The 19777-nt window shown below is 40.5% G+C and overlaps 1 protein-coding gene across 1 annotated transcript; it reads right to left on the bottom strand.

Moving 5' to 3' along the window:
- Nucleotides 1-1330: 1330 nt before the first annotated feature.
- On the bottom strand, nucleotides 1331-19019 carry SLC25A33 (solute carrier family 25 member 33). Its single transcript, XM_031556644.1, has 7 exons — nucleotides 18947-19019; nucleotides 11368-11547; nucleotides 7197-7274; nucleotides 6214-6314; nucleotides 4354-4420; nucleotides 2720-3003; nucleotides 1331-1893 (listed from the first exon to the last, which is right to left on the bottom strand). Exons 1-7 carry the CDS (start codon nucleotides 18988-18990, stop codon nucleotides 1691-1693), a joined length of 957 nt encoding a protein of 318 aa, XP_031412504.1. The 5' UTR covers nucleotides 18991-19019; the 3' UTR covers nucleotides 1331-1690.
- Nucleotides 19020-19777: the final 758 nt, after the last annotated feature.

Below are 19777 nucleotides of genomic sequence, written 5' to 3'. Positions count from 1 at the left end.
ACCTGTCTTACAAAAGACAACCCTACTCACTAACAGGCTGTTTCTTAATGCTTTGCATGATCCTTCCAAGTCCGAAAAACATCTCTGCTGTATATGCTCCTTGAAGTCAAAGATGTCCATGAACACTTGCTTATGCTCAAGAGCTCAACACCTGCTCAGATCATGAGAAGCTTATTGTTCAGTTCAACAGCAGGGAAAACTGAAGCTGGGCTCAAATGCTGCAGTGTTTGTTTCAGCTGTCAAAGCAAATGACACTAATGAATAGGAGAGCACAGAATAACCAAAGCAAAACACAGATCTTATTTAAGTTCTAAAATATTTTATCCTGCTCTCTCAGGAATTATTATGCAGACTATCTTTTAATCACAAATTACTACTGCAATACAAGCAGCAAAGGTATTACTGAAATTAAAAGTACATTTTAATGTTCAAGAGAGGGCCAATCAGATCAACTATGTAGGATATTTCATTTATAACTGAAAGGTAAGAACTATATCATGAGTACTGTCGAAGAATTCCCCTTCAATATCGTGTTTTTGGAGGGGATGTGTAGATATTGTATTAATGTGAAACGTGAGCACTGTTGCACAAGACTGGCAGGTCCTTCTTATTTCATTCTTTAAGAAATCAAATAATGACAAAGAAAGTATCTACACAGGCTTTGTGGGTTTTTTGGTGGTAACTCCAGGACATGACCATGAGATAACAGACCATCTCAGTTCCACTAGAAGTGCTGCTCTACAAAGACATCAAATAAAGAGGGATTTATTCCTGAATGTTGTATTGTAAAGCAGAATCCAGAATTGCATTCAAAGATTGTAGTATTTGAGACCTATCTTATCCTCTCTTCTACTTTCCAGGTCCCTAGCATTGAAAAACACAAAAAACAGCTCCACAGTAGAAAAAGGCTTAGCAGGATACACGACCAAGGTAGCACGTCTCATGGAATTTCTACAGGGCGGCCAAGCCTCAAACACTGACTGTCCTTATGCTCTCAGCCATTCACAAAAGCAAGGTCTAAAAGCAGTAAGTCAGGACAGGTCAGTCTGCAAACACCAGTGCACAGATGCACAGTGCTGTAACTAAGGACATTTTACTGAAGAGCTTCCCACAATCTTATTTTGCAAATTTTACCAGTGTAAGTGGCTTTTCTAACAGATCCTGGTGTGCCTCTTGAACGCTCCAGAATGTTCACACAGCAAGAAGTGATGTACCACAAATAAACTAGAAGACCTCTCTAAGTTATTTGGACATAAGCTTACTTTAGTGCTAAAAGATGACACAACAGTAGTGGTAGGAAGACTTAAGTTTCAAAATTCCAAGCCAGTTCTTCAGTTTTAATACAGTTTTAATGAACATGAGTCCAAGAGACCACTTGATGGTATGAGGTACATTCCTTGACCACAATGGCTGTGCTTAAGGAAAAGGACAAACATATACTTAAATTAAATAGTGTAATTTAATTTAGTAGCTGCTTAATTATCATTAAGTTAAAAAAAAAAGTTATAATTAACTATTAACATTAATGACTCAAAACCTTTCAGAAAGCATGAATCCAAAAGGAAAACATTCAGCAGGTGATCACAGACTTGTAGTTCTTCCACCAACAATGCAACCTGCGTCAGTCATTAAGGACTATTTGTTCAACGAAGAAATTGGTCTACAGTCAGTAACAGCAGTCTTGGCTCTGCTACTTTGCACGGTCTTCTAACAGATACACAATTAACTCGTAAGTGGACAACACAATGGCTGTGTTTGGTATCTGCCGGATGAGCTGGGCAAAAAGTCCCCTATAGAAGGCGAGGTAGCCTTCCTCACGTGCTACCAGCCGTGCTGTCTGAATGAACGCCTTGTACTTAGTGCCTTCTTCTCGCAGCCGTGTCCGTATGACCTCTGCAGAAAAGTAAAACAGCCCAAGGTTAACAAGACTTACACATTCCCAGAAACATGCCAAGATCAAAAAAAAGGATGCAAGGCCCAGAGATGTTAAAACTTCCCTGCCTCCATTGCTTGCCAGCCAGGGCTTTCAGACGTGAAATCCTGCGTGCTTTGTCCTTTAGGCAAGAAGGAATGTTAAAGAGGGGTGCCCTTCCATGTAGAAAAAATGGATTATTTGCTTGGTCAAGCTGCTACAAAATGAAACACTTCACTGATACTCACGTAGCCAATACTGCAGTATAAAACCACAATGACAGTCACTCATTTCTCCAGAAACACCACTCTTTACCCATTGAGTGTTTCCCACCACTCGATTTGCATGCATGCACCCTATTCTGAGTTTGTATTACTTCAGATGCAAATTCAGTTAATCAGATGATCAGAAAACATACCTTCACCTATTTATTCACCTATTTATTCTTCTAAATACTTAATTACTTCCAAATACCACACAATGCTATTATTCAGTCTGCATATAAACTAAATGTATAAAAGCTCCTAAAAGCAGTTGGGACTCATATAGATGAGGCTACTAGTGAGAATGGATGCAATAGGCACTCAATTTTTTTGGTGTAGCTTTGAAATGAGGAAATGCTAGTCACTACGTAGCTAGGCAGGAATAATAAGAACAGTACTAAAAATCTCAGTGCATTTGCACATGCCACAGTAACATGCACAGGCCATTCAAACAGACAGGAATTTTACAACCATAAAACTCATCGTTTGCCTTGCATTAGAGGCAACAGCTGTTCTGCAGTCACAAATGGAAAAGTTAACATACCATGTGGATAAGCAATACAAGAGGCACAGCCCTTGGAAACAGCAGCAGCAAACATCAGTCCAAAGAAGTTTGTGGAGCTCCTTTCGGTTCCGTTAGAAGAAGAAGAGGGCAGCTGGACTTCCTTCAAGTGCTTTTTTAAACTTTCATAAATAGCAAAGCAGATAATGGTCTCAGAAATCCCAGCATAGGAGGCAGTCAATCCTCTATAAAAACCACGGATACCTTCCATCTGGTAAACATATCTAGCACACTGCAGAGCATTCATTGGTTTTGAACCTCTGACTCTAAAAACAACAAAAACAGCAAAACAGGAAACAGAATGAGCCCAGAATGAGAATAAAGGTTAAAACAAACAACAACAACAAAAAAAACCTGATGGCTTTCAATACTTTTCAAAACTACAGAATGTTTCTCTAACAAGTTTTACTTCAAAAATCTTCTAAGAAAGCTGCATGGAGCAGAACTGTTATGCTGAGAACCCACACTTGGCTCTGCAAATTTATACATACATGTAATAATTCTTACAGCTCCAGCTCTAACTAGTCTGTGACAGTTCACATCAGTGCTTTAAAAGACAGTAAGCATTGAAGAGACACTGCTTTATATTAAACTACTAATTCCACTTAACGCTATCTTCAGCAGGCCGAGATACATAAGTCTCCTACACGAGAAACAATCTTTCATTTTAATAAGGCAGCATTCAGCTCAAAGGTGACACCCTGTGAAGTGCTGGAATTGAGGCTTATGAATTATCTATAAGTGATGGTGTCTTAAAGGATCTTGCTTATTTCACATAAGACATTCTTGCAGGAAAGAATTTCCTTTCTAACGAGTCACATTATTACCTAATCCCTCATTGCTCCAATATCCACCAGTGACCATGAATCACCCAAGTGGAAGACAAGTACTGCCCAATTCCCCCTCTGCCTTCAGGAGGTATGGTTAACTGTGATACAATGCTGAAGGAAGTATGAGAACATTAAACCACTGCAACAGATTCTTGCTGCCTCTGGAACATTTTATGAAATTAAACAAATCCTGCTTCATTAGAATTTAAAAAACATCACTCTTTCTGCTTATAGCTACTTAACTGTGTATCAGCAACCTCAGTGTGCTGCTGCAATACATGTATCTGTATGGTCTAGGGCCAGCACAAGGGATGTTGCCAAGTGGGACAAAGACTGTGAGCCATGTTTGGCTTCCCACGTGAGCTCCCCTGACCTTTCCATAGCCTCTATTACTGCTCTATCAGAGCACTTCAGTCACTGATGTATTTAGCCTCAACACCAACCCCTGAGCTTCAGAAGACTTTCTAAAGCAAGATCTGAGGGCAAATTAATGCTATGCCTTACTTTACTGGAATTTACTGGAACCAAAACCTGAACCTAACTCAGGCTGGAGGCAAATTCCACATCCCTCTATAGAAGCTGTGAATCAGATTAAACCAACACCCAAAAGCTAAATATCCAGCATGACCAGGACGGTAGCTTCAAAGATGAAAGTGAGAACTGGGGAAATAGAGCAAGATCTACCAAAGTCTAAACAGCTATCAGAAAAAAACATCTAAGTTTTTCAGAGTTTTCCAGAGGCTCCCTTAGCCATTTAGCAGCATCCCATCTCCTTCAGTTACTTACTTCCGTTCCAGTTGCATTCTGGTTTTCACCATCCATATAGGATTCATCAGGGAATTTGTGATAAAGGCTGAAAAAGTGAAAAGAAAAACAGAAGTATAGATGAATTCAGGCAGTCTACTGCCATTGTTCAAGCAAGCATGAACTATACACACTGTGCAGTGACAGTTCTAGTTACCAGCTGCTGAGGTTTCAAACAGCATACAGGCATGTAGCCTCTAACCTGTCTCCAGCCAGAGAACTATCTTATATTAAGAAAGCTCCAGAAGGCATCAACCAGCGGCCTTAAGGGCTTTCTTTCTGCACCTATGTACTTCATGTTCCTAAACAATGCTGTAGGCAAAACAGCTTACTTACTGACTGGGTTTTAGAAAAAATAGACAGGGAAAACAAGCATTTATTAGTGTCTTGTTCTCCCCAAGACTCTAGGTGGTGCCATTGAGCTATCTCATTAACTGAATCCACCCACAGTTATGGGGTCAGTTTGGCAAACATTTTTAATGATCACTCTGCTGACTGATACTTGAATTAGTGGAGCTGCTCTGCAGTATTCTTCCAATGAGAACAGGCTATTTCCTTATCCTGGGAGGAGAAAATACAACAAGCCAAAATAATTTGGCTAAAACAATATCAAAGGCTCGCTGATGTCTATTAACTTTTGCTTTAAACTATTCAGAAATATTTTTATAGCATTTCAATTGGAATAAAGTTTTATCCTCACTTGTGAACAAGAATTCAGAAACATGACGAAGCATTGAACAGTAAAACAGCTCCTCTGCAAACAAGGTAAGCTAAGAGCTAGCAAGCTCCTGGCATCGAGCTCTGTGAAGTCTATCTTTGGCTTCCTCCAAAAGCTGATGTTGGAATATTTCACTAGCACTGGAAGGGTCCCTGTCCTTTAGAGGTGAGCATCAGGTCATGCCACTATTCAGAGGTCTGCAGCTGTAACACTTGGCGCATGGTTTTACAACATTCTTACTGAAAGTCTTCAATTAGAAAGACATTCAAGCATGTGTTTCTATCAGTTTCATTTGCTCCAGCAATTCCTAAAACCCTTCCCTCAATGATAAACGTGGCCAAACCAGAGAAGTTTGAATAAATAAATAACACTGCCATAACTTACTCACAAGAATACTTTGCCTATAGAAAGCACTGTGCCAAGAGTATGACTGTATTGTCAATTGGTACATAGGCACAAACACGTGCAACAACTTTGCTACAAACTTTAGATTGCAGAGAGAGGTGGTTAATCAAACTAGATGCTAAGAAGAGCAAATCTACCCCTTTTTAGTAATGTTATGAAACACCAATTTAAACTCTTCAGAGTGTGTTCCTTAACAGTCTTCAAAGCAATCCTGCCAGCACTCCTGTCTGTTTGTGAGAGAACAAGATGTTTCCAGACTCACAGATTTTATTTATAGTCTCTGAACTTTGGCTCATTAAGAACACCTTATACATACTGTTGTTTCACAATCTCAGTACATCTCCTGATCCCATCCTATTATGGAGATGATTGCTGGATATATTTCCTAGAAAGCAGATCCTCCATACCAATGTCTTCTGGATCTATAAGCTTGTACTTGTACGGATGTCACAACTATTCACAGACCACAGTCAGGAATTATCTATTAGCCTGTACTGACAGACTAAAAGTCCAGTCCCTATCTTAAGATAACTTCCATTCATTTTCTAGCTACTGAGAATAAGTCTTGTATTGATAACAGCTTGGAATACATACTTCAAAAAGTTAAGGTGCATCTCAGAGCCATGCAGATACCAACACAAGCATGGCAGGTACTGCTAAGGGGCCAGATGCTGGAGTATTGCTGCAGACCACATGGAAAGTGAATTGCAAACACATACCTGCAGAACCTGCAGAACAGATATGCACAATGTTGCTGTTGGGTACAAAAATGCCATTAAATCGCTCTTTGGCTTTGGAGTAGCATGCAAAATAGACAGCTCTGTGGAAAAACAAACAAAAAACAGATGAAAAGCAATATAATACACATGACATCAAGTTAGGTATGTTACAGTATTACCTCCTCTAGAAAAAACAAGACTCTCTAAAATGGGGCCTCTGTATGATGTTTCCATCTGCAAGAATAACAAGCTTTTTTCCTCTAAGGTGCCACTATCTGACTTGACACCCACACGGTAGAAATATCTTACTTTCATACCAAGTCTGCAATGTGAAGCAGCATGGTCTTGTTAAAGCAAGTTACACTGGATACTAATGCCAACCCTGGCATTTAATACATTTCCTACCCTTGGGTCTGTAGCATCCCACTCTGAGCCTACGTTTTCCCTACATTTGGTCAGAGCTATAGTTGCCTTGGCAGCACTTAACCCTGGATTGAAACTAAAAGCAGTTTTACACACTTGTATTAATACGTTAAAATATTCCCCCCTCCTAATTATTTTTTTGAGGATAGCATCATGAACAAAGTTCCACTGATAACAGAAAGCACAGATCAAAACAAGCAGCTAAGACACACATACAGAAGTTTGCCAAAACATGACAAATCCGTCAGATTGAGGTTTCATTGTTAGAAAAAACAGTACTGACTTTCATAGTATTCCATCCTTTTAAGAAGAGAATATTGACTAGATACAGGTAGTAAATTTATTAGTTACTGATACATGTAAGTGAAAGTCAGTGCTAACAAGTGTAAGGATGATTTTTAGAATTATTTGTTGACACGAAAGCTGTGAAGTCTGATGCTTTGCAAAGCACAGTTTATGGATGGGATAATTTTATGACCTATTCTTCTATATTGCAAATGGGTTGCAACATTCGAGTTGATGCTTTAAATGTGCCTTTTAGCAATAGCTTAACTATTTACCTCGATGGTGCAACTCCAACCAAGTTTGGACCCAGACCTCGGAAGAGTGACCTTGGTCCTTCTTTTTCCAGAATTGACCTTAAAATAAAAGCAAACAGAGGAAAAAAAGGATAGCATTTAGGTTAAAAGTTACGCTTCTTATTCTGGCAGACAGTCAGTCAAAAGAACTGTGCTAAAGCAATCAATGTTAATTGTGAACTTACTAGTTTTCAAACTGCACAAAAGAATCGTAAGAAAATTAGCAGAATTACACACTATTGAATAAAGACCACTGTGCTGTAAGACTTCAGTGCACTGCAGGCGAATTTGTGTCATATGACAGAAGGTTATAATTTCCATTTTTGAAAGCTGAAAGGAATTGAACTTAATAGCTTCACAGAGAATCCAATATTAGTTGACTGAAGAACAAAGATACTTTTGTCATTCTCTGTATCCAAGAAATTTAAGCAGTTCAGGAGTCTGTTGCCTGAATAGAGGCACAAAAAATTTAAAACCACCAGCACTCTTTACCCTTTCACAATTAGTCACTTTTTTTTTTTCCCCCCAGAGTGGAAGTTGAATGCTGCACCCTTCTACAAGCTGTTCCCCCAGGCAGTTCAGAGTAACTCTTCTGGTTTTGAGGGTATTCAAAAGAGTTCATAGCAACACACCAGAGGATGCTACAAACTACAGAACTACCCCTGTGTGTCACCAGATTTCATGACCAGGTGTAAAGCAGGATAACAATCAAATAATGTTTTCCTGTAGTTCTGCAACTGTTACAGCCCAAGTTTTCAAAGCTGTTTTCATTCATTTTTCCCCACATCTTGGAAGGCATGTTCAGCTAGAGCTTCTATGATAGTCCAGCTGTCAAGCTCTACACTTGCTCAGGTGAAAAAGACTTCCTTTTACACAATTATTTGCCCTATTAACAGAAGACATTCAGAAGGATTGAATTAACACCCAAACACTGGTAAACAGCCAAGTATTCACCAGTGAGAGCCAGATATGGTCCAGTAATCACTGGGGCTTAGTGCACAGTCTGCTGCAGTAGATCTCTACAGAAATAAAGGCTCATCACGTGAAAACCATGCAATAAAATCCAGATAACATCAGGTCCCAGGGGAAGTTCACGTGCATCTGTTTGTACTGTCCAACTCTCAGTTTGCTTTCTAGGTCATTAGCACTGTTGGGAATGTTCCCTGCGGATTCCAAAAACAAGCTCATTAGGCAGAAGAAGATACATAGGAGCTCCTGAAATGTTTTGTTTCTTTTCTTTTTTTTTTCTGCAGTGGAGTAGAACTTTCTGTGTAAACTCCAAAGCTGAGTGTCTCCAAGGAGACAGATCCACCAACTACTCCTTCTTTGTCATTTAACAGTCACGACTGCAGCTTCCAGCTGGGGTGACTCATGAGAATCTTAAAGGGATTAGACAAAAACAGCCTGTCCTTCTGGAGTGCTTCTATACAGCAGCAGGCTTAACCTGCCCTCCTGAGTACCTACTTTTTTTTTCTATTTACAGCAGTTAAGGAGCTTTCAGATTCAGCATCTTTAAGTCTTCTAGAACAATTTTATATGTAGGGCTCTAAAGGGCTGCTTCCTTAGCCATACAGTTTTCCTAAAACAGAAGATCCAAGTCACATCCAGGTCAGCCATGTATGTATGGTCAGAATTGAGAAAGGGGTGTAAGAGTATAAGAGATCTAACTTACTCCTCTTTCTTCATACATTTGTGTTTCATCAGATCACAATCAATAGCATTATCTGTACATCACAGGCACTGTCAGCAAGGGAATGACAGATTGCATGATTATTTCATTCTCACTTCTTAATCCTCTGGACTAAATAGGTCAAAAACGTGGTGATACATGCAGCTGAGCAATTCCTCAAGTAAAATGGAATCAAGATCATAGTCACCACAGAAATTCTGAGGTGAAATGAAATCAAGATTTGTCAACCAAATTTAATGAGCTTAATAAATACATTAAAAGGTTGACCTAATTTTAACCCATTTCTTCTCTCCCTAAAAGGGAGATCTTACTGAAAGATGGGAAAAGGAAATAAATTAACAGCCTCATATGTTTAAGTTATTACTTCCTTTAGTAAGAGCTGTCTTTAGTCCAGTGCTGCAAGGTGAAAAAGTAGAAAGGGAAAGAAGAATATCAAAGGCAATTGGCACTGAGTTATACTTTTGGTCACGAATTGCTGTAGATTCACCTCTGAATACAAAGTGTTTGGCATGGGAAAGAAGCTCTGTTTATAACAGAAACTCAAGTCCCAGAATGACTCTAGGCATCTAGTTCTGCAGAGAATTTGAGTTAGCACTGTGCTGTTACATAACTGTGCAGCTTCTCCTCAGGCAACCTGCCAAGTGTGTTGGCCTTACATAAATCATTCAACTTGTTTTGCTAGTCAGTATTTTCTTTGGCCTGTATTTTCTATTACCTGATCTAAGCAGGACCTTTCTGCATTACCCTGCGATGTGCTCAATGATCCAGATAAACTCGATGCATTGCATGATGTCTGAACCATAACTTTGGGTTGTGATCAATGGTTCTGGGTCCAGGTGGAGGCTGGTGGCAAGTGCTGTCCCCCGGGCATCTGTCTTTGGACTGGTACTTCTAAACATCTTTATCAGACACAGATGATGTGATTGAGTGCACCCTCAGAGGGTTTGTGGATGACACCAGGCTGAGAGGTGCAGCTGATACAGAAGGAAGGCATTTCATCTAAAGGGACCTGAACAAGCTCAAAAGGTGGATCCTTGTGATCTTAATGAGGTTCAAGGAAGCCAAGTGCAAGGTGCTGCACTTGAGTCAGGGCAATTCCACATATGCATACACACTAGGAGAACTCTCTGAGCAGCCCTGCTAAGGACAACTTGGGGCTCCTGATAGATGAAAAATTTAACATGAGTCAGCAGTGTGCACTGTGGCACAGAAGGCCAACTGTAGTATGCAGCCAACTCCTGGACTGCATCAAAAGAGGGGTGCCCAATAGGTCCAGGGAGATGGTTGTCCCTCTCTACCCTTGTGAGGCTCTATTTGAAGTACTGTGCCTGGGTCTGCAGCCCCCTGAATAAAAAAGATGTATAAAATCTTTTGGAGCAAGTCCAGAGGAGGGCTGGAGCACCTCTGCTACAAAGACAGGCTGGGCTTTTTCAGCCCGGAGAGAGAAGGCTCCAGAGAAACCTCACCGTGGCCTTCCAATTCTGTATGTATAGACAGGGCTGTCTCTTCTTATGTGCTGAATTCAGCACTCACTCTTCTTAAACTTCCTGTGGTTGGTGATTGCCCAGCTCTCTGATTTGTCTACATCTTTCAGCAAGGCCTCCCCACTCTCAATGGAGTCAACAGCTCCTCCCAATAATAAGGGATCAGAGAATTCTGGGGGTCATCTAGTTCAAATCAGCACTCAAGTAGGACCAGTTTTGAAGATGGATCAGTGACTGACTGATTGCATCACAAAACACAAAGAATCAGAAATCTCATTACAACACTGGCCTATTAAGGAGGAAAGGCTACAGACTCTCACCTTTAAATGAAGCTCCAAGAGAGAGAAATCAAAACTTTACTTCATCAACCTGTTAAATAGCATGGGCAGCAATAGTAAAAGTATCATTCCAGCTACTCAGAGAAGATTGGGAATGGCTCCAGGAAAGACAGAGTGCATAGTTCATTCAGTCCTTCAACCACTGTGCCAAGAATTGGCCTCAGCTAGAAAGGATTACCTGTTCTGTTGCTCAAAGTCTTCCTGCTACTGAAAAAGAAAAAAGGAAAAAAAGAAGGCCTTTTCCTGAAGAATATTTTCTGATAGTTCCTGCAAGCTAAAGCATAGTAAACACAAGGCTTGGAGTACACAGTGTGTATTGACTCCTAGAATATAATAACTACAAAAATCTCAAAAGTAGATTAAAAATAACACTCCCAGACACTTACCCAAATCAGTGTGCTTCAGAAAGCTTCTGAGTGCTAGCAATAAAATTCTGTGGGAGCTTAAAGGAACACTCAGGAACTCTATGTATTTTTAAAAGAATAATTTATCTTTCTACTGCTGAATCCAAAAGCCTAACTGACATGCATCCTTGCAGTGCAAGTCTGGAGCAAAATTTGCATTCCTTGTTTGAACTGAGGAGTCGAAACTCAGATTACTGGTGTCAATTAACATTGAAGGACCAGAGGAACAGTACTCACTTAAGAACGCTAAAGAGCCCAGGTGAAACAGATGTTGGCCTGACCATTCCTTCACCACTGATGGTCCCCAGCTGGACTTGTGGGTAATAGACAGTCCGAAAGGCTAGTTTTGAAGATTGGAGCCTAGTCTTAATTACTTCTAAGGGACAAGTAAAGATGGCACCAACCGTTCCTCCACATCTGTAAAACACAATTTAAGTAGAAGACAGTCAGTAAAATGTAGCTGCACAGATATAGCAAGTCACAAGAGCACAGAGCATAAATAAAAGCTGAATAACTGAATCCAATTGCTCCACACTGTGGATAAATTAACAGGAAGCAGAGCTGTTTCCACATCAGGCAAAGGAGACTGTTCCCAAGCCCTGTGGGAGGGCAGAGAAGGCTGAGAAACACTTATGATCACTTATGATGATCCCATGTAGTGATGAAGTTGGAAGGGTGAAACACAAAAACAATTCCCAACTCCAACAAAAATCCATGACTGATCATCTGCTGGAATCCTGCCTGTAAAAACTTCAGAGCACCCATGTTTCAGAGGTGGTTGTCCTAATACTGACATATCCTTGGATGGATTTTTCCTATGGGAAGCAGGAAGCTGGCAGATGAGAACAAGCGACTGGGGATTAAGAAACTGCTCGCAGAAAACACAACAATATCATTCTTCACCATTTCAATAATTATGATTACAACAGCTCTCTACTGTAAGTTAAGTTCTCTTAAAAACAATGGCTATGAACTTTTCTGGTGTGGGGAAGCTGCAAGGATGCGAGGGAGGGTGGGAACAGGGAGGCTGCTGTTCTTCAGGCTACTAAAGATAATTAATTAGAATTCCCACGGCCTGATAACAGAAGCACAGAAACATTACAGATGTACACTGATTATAGAATCGTAAAATTATTAAGGTTGAAAAAGATCATCCAATCCAACTGCCACCTACCACCTACCACCAATACTGCCCACTTTATCAGATCCCTCAGAGCCAAAATCTACCCTTTCCTTAAACACCTCCAGGGATGGTGACCCTACCACCTGTCTGGGCAGCCTGTTCCAGCACCTCCCTATTCTTTCTGAGACATCCAAGCTGAGAAACTGAGTGAGAAACTAGGATGTCTCTGGGCATGGGGATGAAAAGGCAGGTGAGATGGCTCAGGCTGCACTCTAAGCAGCAGCCAGACATTTTCCAAGGCAACTTCTAAAAAGAAGGTCAAATTTCTCCAAGATAAGGAGTGTCAGTGATCTGGAGTGCATCACACCCACCTTGCCCAGCCTGTACTATGATAACAGGTGTTGTGTTGGAAACTTAATGCTGATGAGTTACAAGGCTGGTTGATGGGCAGTATCAGTGACACACCTCTGAACTGAGCTCCTGGATACTGCAGGCTGCTCTGACTCACTGAATGGAGGCCACTCCAAGGGAGATTCTCCTTGAACAGAAGGGGGTCAGGGAGCCACTGTGCTACATCCACATTATTTATTATATATATATATATATATATATATATAAAAGAAAAAAAATCCCACCTGGCATAAAATCCTCTTACTTAAAAGGTATCGACCTGAAAATAAACTCAGGCAGAAACAATTCAAACTATGGTTTTAATAAGGGCATTTAACTTGGTTTGCCCACATTTCTAAAGAATTGTATCATGTGTTAAAGTTTTCTAACTGTTGTTATCCTGCTCTTATCACTGTCCCACTCCATGTTTTTCTTGTTCTAGGGCTTTTTCAACATCTTTCTTTAACCCGTGATTTCTCTATAACCAGATAATACAGAAACTGCTGGTGGCTGGAAGCTTGGTTTTTCAATCTGTTGCTACTCACCTAGCTCACACTCCTGGCACAGAGCTCTATCATAAAAAATATATTTCAAGGCATAATAGAAAATAAACAAACCTGAATCAGGGTTGATGATTTCCAGACACACTCTTTTTTACATTACCCAGGGCTGACTGTTTTTTACTGTAGAGTTTCACACAATGAATTCAATGTTCTGTACTACACTGCACAAAAAAAAAAGGTTCCAAACCCTCTCTTGTTACACCTTTCCCAAGAAGGCCGGCTAAGGTTGCCAGTGAGGATCACACATCAGTTTCTTACTGAGACTGGGATGATATCTGAATGTTCCAGTACAGTGATGGACAACCACCAGCAGCCATTACTTCCTATCACCTATCTACTTGTATCAAAGAGCTATAAAGATCCTCAATATAAAACTAGCCCTGAATGTAATTGCTGCTCATCACTATTGCCACACGATAAGAAACGGGGGAGCAAAAGTTGGAAATTCCCCAAGCTAGCTAACAGGCTGAATGAAAGAGTTCAAAGGTTGTTACACCAAAACACATTGAGCTTCATATTATGCTACAACAGCCTGGGGAGCCACGTTAGGGCTGCCTGTTCTGCTGCAGAGGCTGTGCTCATCTTAAGGCAGTCGGTGTGGCTCACAAAAACACACTGGGCCAAGAACACACAGGTGCACAACACCCAACTCTCATCAGTGACCCTGGTCAAACATCTCACACTCTGTCACTGCTCCTCTACCATATTTGAATGTCTCTTCTTTGAAACCTGACAGCTAAAAATAATTCTGAGGATGACTAAAAAGAACACTTAGTTTTATTAAACCAACACGTTTTGATTTAAGAAGACTTAAGAGGTTTTGTTGTTTTTTTTCTTTTCCAAAGGTACTTCCTACAACTGAACAAATTGACAAGGAAATGTTTTTTTTGTTTGTACAAGTATCTAAGTATGTTATTCCTTCAATAACCTGTGTTTAGACTTGCCTTGGAAAACAGCACAAATCTACAACTTAACTTTCTTTGATGTTAATGTCAATTTGTGATTTAAGTAATTCTCCATGAGAGGGAGAGGAAGAAAAAACCTAATCCCATCCTTTGATTTGCATGTAAAGAATTCCTTGCTAGAGTAGCAAGAACTCTGTATACATGTTTGGGAACAGAGAACTACAAAAGGATGTTAATAGAGGTACTAACATGTATTTTCTGTATGTGAACTACTTCAATAGGAGAATCATTTTTAAGCACATGGAAAATGGTAAAGATTGGCAAAAAAATGCAGCAAAAAAATACATACCAGTTTACAAAGGCATTATCTGGTGCTTGCTCAATGTCTTACATTAAACACTAACAATTGTTGGCTAATATTCTTGAGGGTCCTGGGTTCTAAGCACTGCGCATTTCAGACATAATCAACCAAAATAATAAGCTGATATGACCAAGTCTGGCAATCTGATTTAACAGCAATACTTCAGTGAGTTTCTCCTCTAAGGTCTTGCTTCCTCCTCTTCCTTGATTAAGGGAGAGAAATCTTAACCAAATTGAGAAAATCTTTACATTCAGAGTGACAAATCCTGTAAGAAAGAACTCTGCCTTCATCTCTTTTCGGACCACTAAGATCTGATTGTTGAATAAAGTCACAAAGTTGTTGATAGAACTAGGTGTGTGCCATGGGATCAAGAATGACGGCGTTTACAGAGACCTCACCAGGTCTCTGATTGCTCTGTGTACTGAAGGAGAGCTTGGACACAAGCCTTTTGTTCTGTCAGTGCCACTCTGGTGGGCATCACTTCTGTTTATCCTTCTGTCTTTTTAGATGCTTCTCATGTCACTCACATGCCTCAGCCCAGATCTGGGAGAAACAGGCCAGGAATGGATTCTCCAGCAAAACCTTTCATGTCCCCAGTGCTCAGACCTTTAAATGCAAGGACAAAGTGTTCTGAGAGTTCCTCTTGCAGATCCACGCTGCCACTCTCCCCACTACATATTCAGTACATAAATGTATATAATTAACACTCAAATAACAGCAAGTCTGAGTGAGTTCTATGAAAATAATTTCATTTCCTTAATAGCTAATTCATCTACCAACTCCACACTACTGTGTTTTCTATCATCATTTATGAACATCAGAACAACACTTTCATACTAACACTCCATAAATTCACAACACTGAAATTCCATTTGCCTTTTCTGACCCACCAGCTGCTCAGACTACAGTGACATCTTGCCATAACATTTTTTAGCCTCTCTGGCATGTTCCCTCCTGCATCAGCTGTCTTCTTTCTTCATGGCTCACTTCTGGAATTTCATCCTTTTAGTTTGATAATCCAGTTAATTTATGCAGATTTGAATACTTGAGTACTTCTGGGAATGTATATGTAATCCCTTGATATTCAAAACAATGAATTAGCATCTGCATCGTCAGTTTTAACAGATCAGAGTGAATGTTGTCAGCACGCCATTTAAGAAAAAAGCATTATCTAAAGGAGCAATTCTCAGAACATCAATAGGATGCACAAACCATGCCCCAAATATAAATAAGCAGCAGACAGTTCTACTAGGGACTCTGACGTATTGGACATCTTGTTCAGATGAACAGATTTTCCTCCACGTGGGAATTTGTTTCCATTAAATCCTGACGTTGCTCGATTCCCAGAAAGATGGCTGAATAACATGCTGTGCATAAAAGAAACACTTTGTATTCCTACAGTGTTCCAAATACCTTCATCTGGGAAGGAAAAACAACAACCAGCCTCTCTCAGCTACATAAACAGCCCTAACCCTGAAAGATTCAGCTGTGAGTATGCAGCCAAATCCATTTGATTTGGGAAGATGGAGGTGTTGCCTCAATTGCAGATTTAAGCCTTAATTCTGATTAGGACGAGGTTTTTAATGAGACACCATGCAGAACTGCAGTTCCAGAGATGTGAGCAGTGTTCACCACGATTACTCTCTTGCTAAAAGCCCAACAATCTCTAAATCTGCCTTTAGTCAAAAGTCACACAGTCACACAGCAAGCACATGACGATGGGCTCCCAGCCCTGCTCTGCATGCATCACACACACAGATCCCTTCAGTGTGAGACACCCAATAATGCACCAGCTTGGGCCCATTGCAAACTGCCAGAAAAAAAACAGTGTTTGTACTTCAGGCTACAAATACTTCCTCTAGAGACACGATTAGCCAGGCATACATTACCAGTGGAGCAGTAAAACACATCTCTGAGTTGTCATGTCCAAACACAGGAGCACATTTCATATCCTCAAGCCAAGGGCTGAGTGTTTGTGGAGATACAGCGTGCTGTGCATTATGAGTTGCAGAAAAATTATTTACTTCCATAAAAAGAAAACATTCTGTGTAAAAGCCACGCCAAGAATGTAAATCTCAAAATTCAATTTTAACTGTTCTCTCGCTGACAGCTTTCTATTTTTACAAAGTCCACCCCCAATACACCAATGACTTGCATTTGAAATAAACTCTCAGCACCCACTGGCACAACTGATATAGATGATGCCAACTAACTTAATTAAGAGCAGGGATTATTGCATTTGGTGCTACTGACTGGGCCCCTCTGATGGATGCAGGACTCTGTTCAGCTAAATTCAGTGGCACTATCCTTGAAGGCAAACTGAGATGAGCCATTTTCCCCATGATTTTATTTGTGATAGGGATTTCATTCTGTTTTTCTGATGTGTGCCACATGGCCTAGCATGAAACACACAGTATAAGCAGTGAAGCAGGTTGCATGTTTGATATCCAGTATTGCATCATTAAGAGCGTAAACAACATGAGGTGCTGCATTCCCAGAAGCCATAGGAAAGGCATCTTCAAAACAATACAGACTGTTCTTTATGGTTTTGAGATATAAAGCATTCACAGCACCTCTAGCAAATACAGCTGTTATCAGGTGTGTGTATTGCTGCCAGCACTTGGTGTTCCTCAGGCTGATGCACTGTTACTGAATTACATCAAGCAGATGAGAACCTAAACTAGATAGGGAGCTGAAAGACAGCAAATCTCATTATCAGCTTAAGGGCTATACCATACACAGCATAACAGAAATAAGTACTTCAGGTCAAGGCTGCTTCTCTCCATTCTACAAATGTATTATAAGTTGTGCAAGATGCTGAGCTTTGTTACATGGTAAAATACTTTTTTGCAGGTGAAGCTAAAGGAGCTCATTCACTTAAATAATTTTGTTTGAGATTTACTGGTATTGTCAGCCTTTCCAAAGTACACTTCCAGCTCCGTTCCAGATGGCTTAAGGAAGCTTTGCTTGGTGTCTCAGGTTGCCTTTCACAGCAATAACAGAAAGGAGTTACAGCGTTAAGCCTCAACAGCAAACAGAAAAAAAGTCACAAATGTGATTTTATTCATAGAAACAGTTCCTTTAGTTTCAGTAAAAAACCTCTTCTTGAGGTTCAGGAATAGACACCACTCAGTACCTCTATCAAATAAATCACAGTAAGGAGTTTGTTCAGTTTTTGCTCTGCCTCTAAAGATCACTTCTTAGCAAATCCCTGTAGCAAACAATATTATTACAGCTGGAAAGACAAAATGAAGTCACATCTGCTGAATCCTGAGCCAAAGTTTTCCCCAAACAAAAATAAGAACTCCACTGACTTCAGAAGGGAAGGAGGAACCCAGACTTGAAAGCAGCTTGCATTTGTTGTACAACATAAGCATCACTCTATTTGTTGCTTCAGAAACCTTTCCTGCCCTCACAGCCATCTTCCCATCAATATCCCAAGAGCTTTTGGCCTGCTGTTATTACTGTAAATCTTAAAATGAAAAACAAGCAAGAGGAAGTCAATGACTGTTTCTATCTGTAAGTAAGCTGACTTGCCTTTTTTGTGCACACATAAGAAATTGCATTGCATTTCCTTGAGATCTGACACACCACCCCATACTCATTTTTGCAAGAAGCTACTGTAGTACTACCAGTAAATCTCAAACAAAATTATTTAAGTGAATGAGCTCTTCTAGCTTCACCTGCAAAAAAGTGTTTTACTGTGGAACAAAGCTCAGTATCTTACACAACTTATAATGCAGTCTGAGCTTCCAACACTTTCTTCTACAGGAGGGGATAATTTTATGTCATACAGAACCTAGTTCTGCAGGTTCTGTATGGCAGTTTGAAGCTGACGTTCAGTTTGTTGTTCCATCCAGTGAGCCCTAAGAGGTCCGCATTTCTGACTTGAACAGCAGAGGTAACAGCATTATTAAATGTGGACACACAATCAGAACTGTGTTGGGATAGCAGGTGGGCACATACACACATACCCTTATCTGCACAGGGCAAACACCTTAGCATTAGCTGGTGCACAAGAAGGAAAACTACATTTGCTATCTCACTGTCCTTTCTGTAACATCACAGCCAAACAAATGACGGTGCATTTTTCTGTGCCTCCTGAACACATTCAGAACAAGAATCAGCTTCAACAATTAACCTGTAAAGGCCTGTATACCCCAAAAGACCATCCCTCTCCTCTATGCCATACTTTCCAAACTGTTTTAAAAATGGATCAATCTTATTATAACTAAGAGGCCAAGATGATATTCTCTGTTGTGCTTCTATTCCTTCCATCCACGCTCTATCAAAACCAGCTTGAACCTAATGATTTCCCAGCAGTAGTCCATAAAATGCTTATTAAGATCTTAAGAGAAAGTAGAGATTGTTACAAAATAACTAAAGAAGATGTTGAACATTCAGTGTTAAATTAAAACCCCAATGAGTTTACAATTCTAATTTATTTGTTGTGCAAGGAGTTACATGAGGACACCTGGAGTTCTGGAGAGGCATTGTTTCTGTCCCAACTGGCTGCATGGGCACATCCAGGTCCAGTTTCTGGCACAGGATCCAGCAGAGAATGGAAAAACAACAGGGAGAGAGTACTTACAACAATGCAACTATTTTAGCCAGCACAAGAAAGGCTGTATGTCTGAAAAACTTGGCTTTGTTGGCTTTAATATTTGTATTACTTATGTATAACTTACTCCTTCACGGCCAACCTCCTCTCTCCATTTAGCAACAGAAGCAGCAATGGCTGCTATTAAGCAGATTAACAGTAGATTTCATGTGGGCTTCTGAACTGTCAGCTGGCAAGCACTACAGCTATCCCACTGCTCAGTGTGCCTAAACCATTAAAAAAAAGATTTCTGACATGGACAGACCTACTACATACCTACCTAATAGGTGGGTGGGTAGGATTTTCTTGCTGGACTTTTGATTTTTTATTTTTAATTTCCACATTATAACGATTTCACGAGACTTCAACTAAAATTACCGCGATAGGCCATCTCACCAGGGTGTTTTTTGTCTATTTCATCCCAAGCTGTCGACACAGCAAACTCACAACCCCTTGAAGAAGCAAAGACAAAGCAGCAGCAGCATCCCGGCATGCCATGTCCGTCATTCAGTAACACCAAGGCCTTTTCTATCTCTTTCTTTCTTTCTTTCTCACCGAGCGGGCCCTTTTCGGGTCAGGAGCCCTCCGGGCAGAGCCCACGGGCCGCAGCTCCCACTCCCACCCCTCCATCCGAGCGCCCGCAGCCCATCACGGCGCGCCGCCCGCTGCCGGCAGCCCAGCGAGGTTTTGAATTAAAAGCAGCCG

This window comes from Meleagris gallopavo, chromosome 23 (genome assembly GCF_000146605.3).
Source record: "Meleagris gallopavo isolate NT-WF06-2002-E0010 breed Aviagen turkey brand Nicholas breeding stock chromosome 23, Turkey_5.1, whole genome shotgun sequence".
Taxonomy (NCBI): Eukaryota; Metazoa; Chordata; class Aves; order Galliformes; family Phasianidae; genus Meleagris; species Meleagris gallopavo.
This window is presented reverse-complemented; position numbering and strand designations above follow the sequence as displayed.

What these genes read in the sequence shown, in the direction of transcription:
- SLC25A33 (XM_031556644.1), bottom strand. Translation starts at nt 18,990, where the DNA reads ATGCAGCCAGTTGGGACAGAAACAATGCCTCTCCAGAACTCCAG. An exon ending in ATGCCTCTCCAGAACTCCAG is followed by an intron (nt 11,548 to 18,946) that starts GTGTCCTCATGT and finishes TGTGTTTTACAG; the next exon opens with ATGTGGAGGAACGGTTGGTG. An exon ending in AGAATGCAACTGGAACGGAA is followed by an intron (nt 3,004 to 4,353) that starts GTAAGTAACTGA and finishes TGTTGTTTTTAG; the next exon opens with AGTCAGAGGTTCAAAACCAA.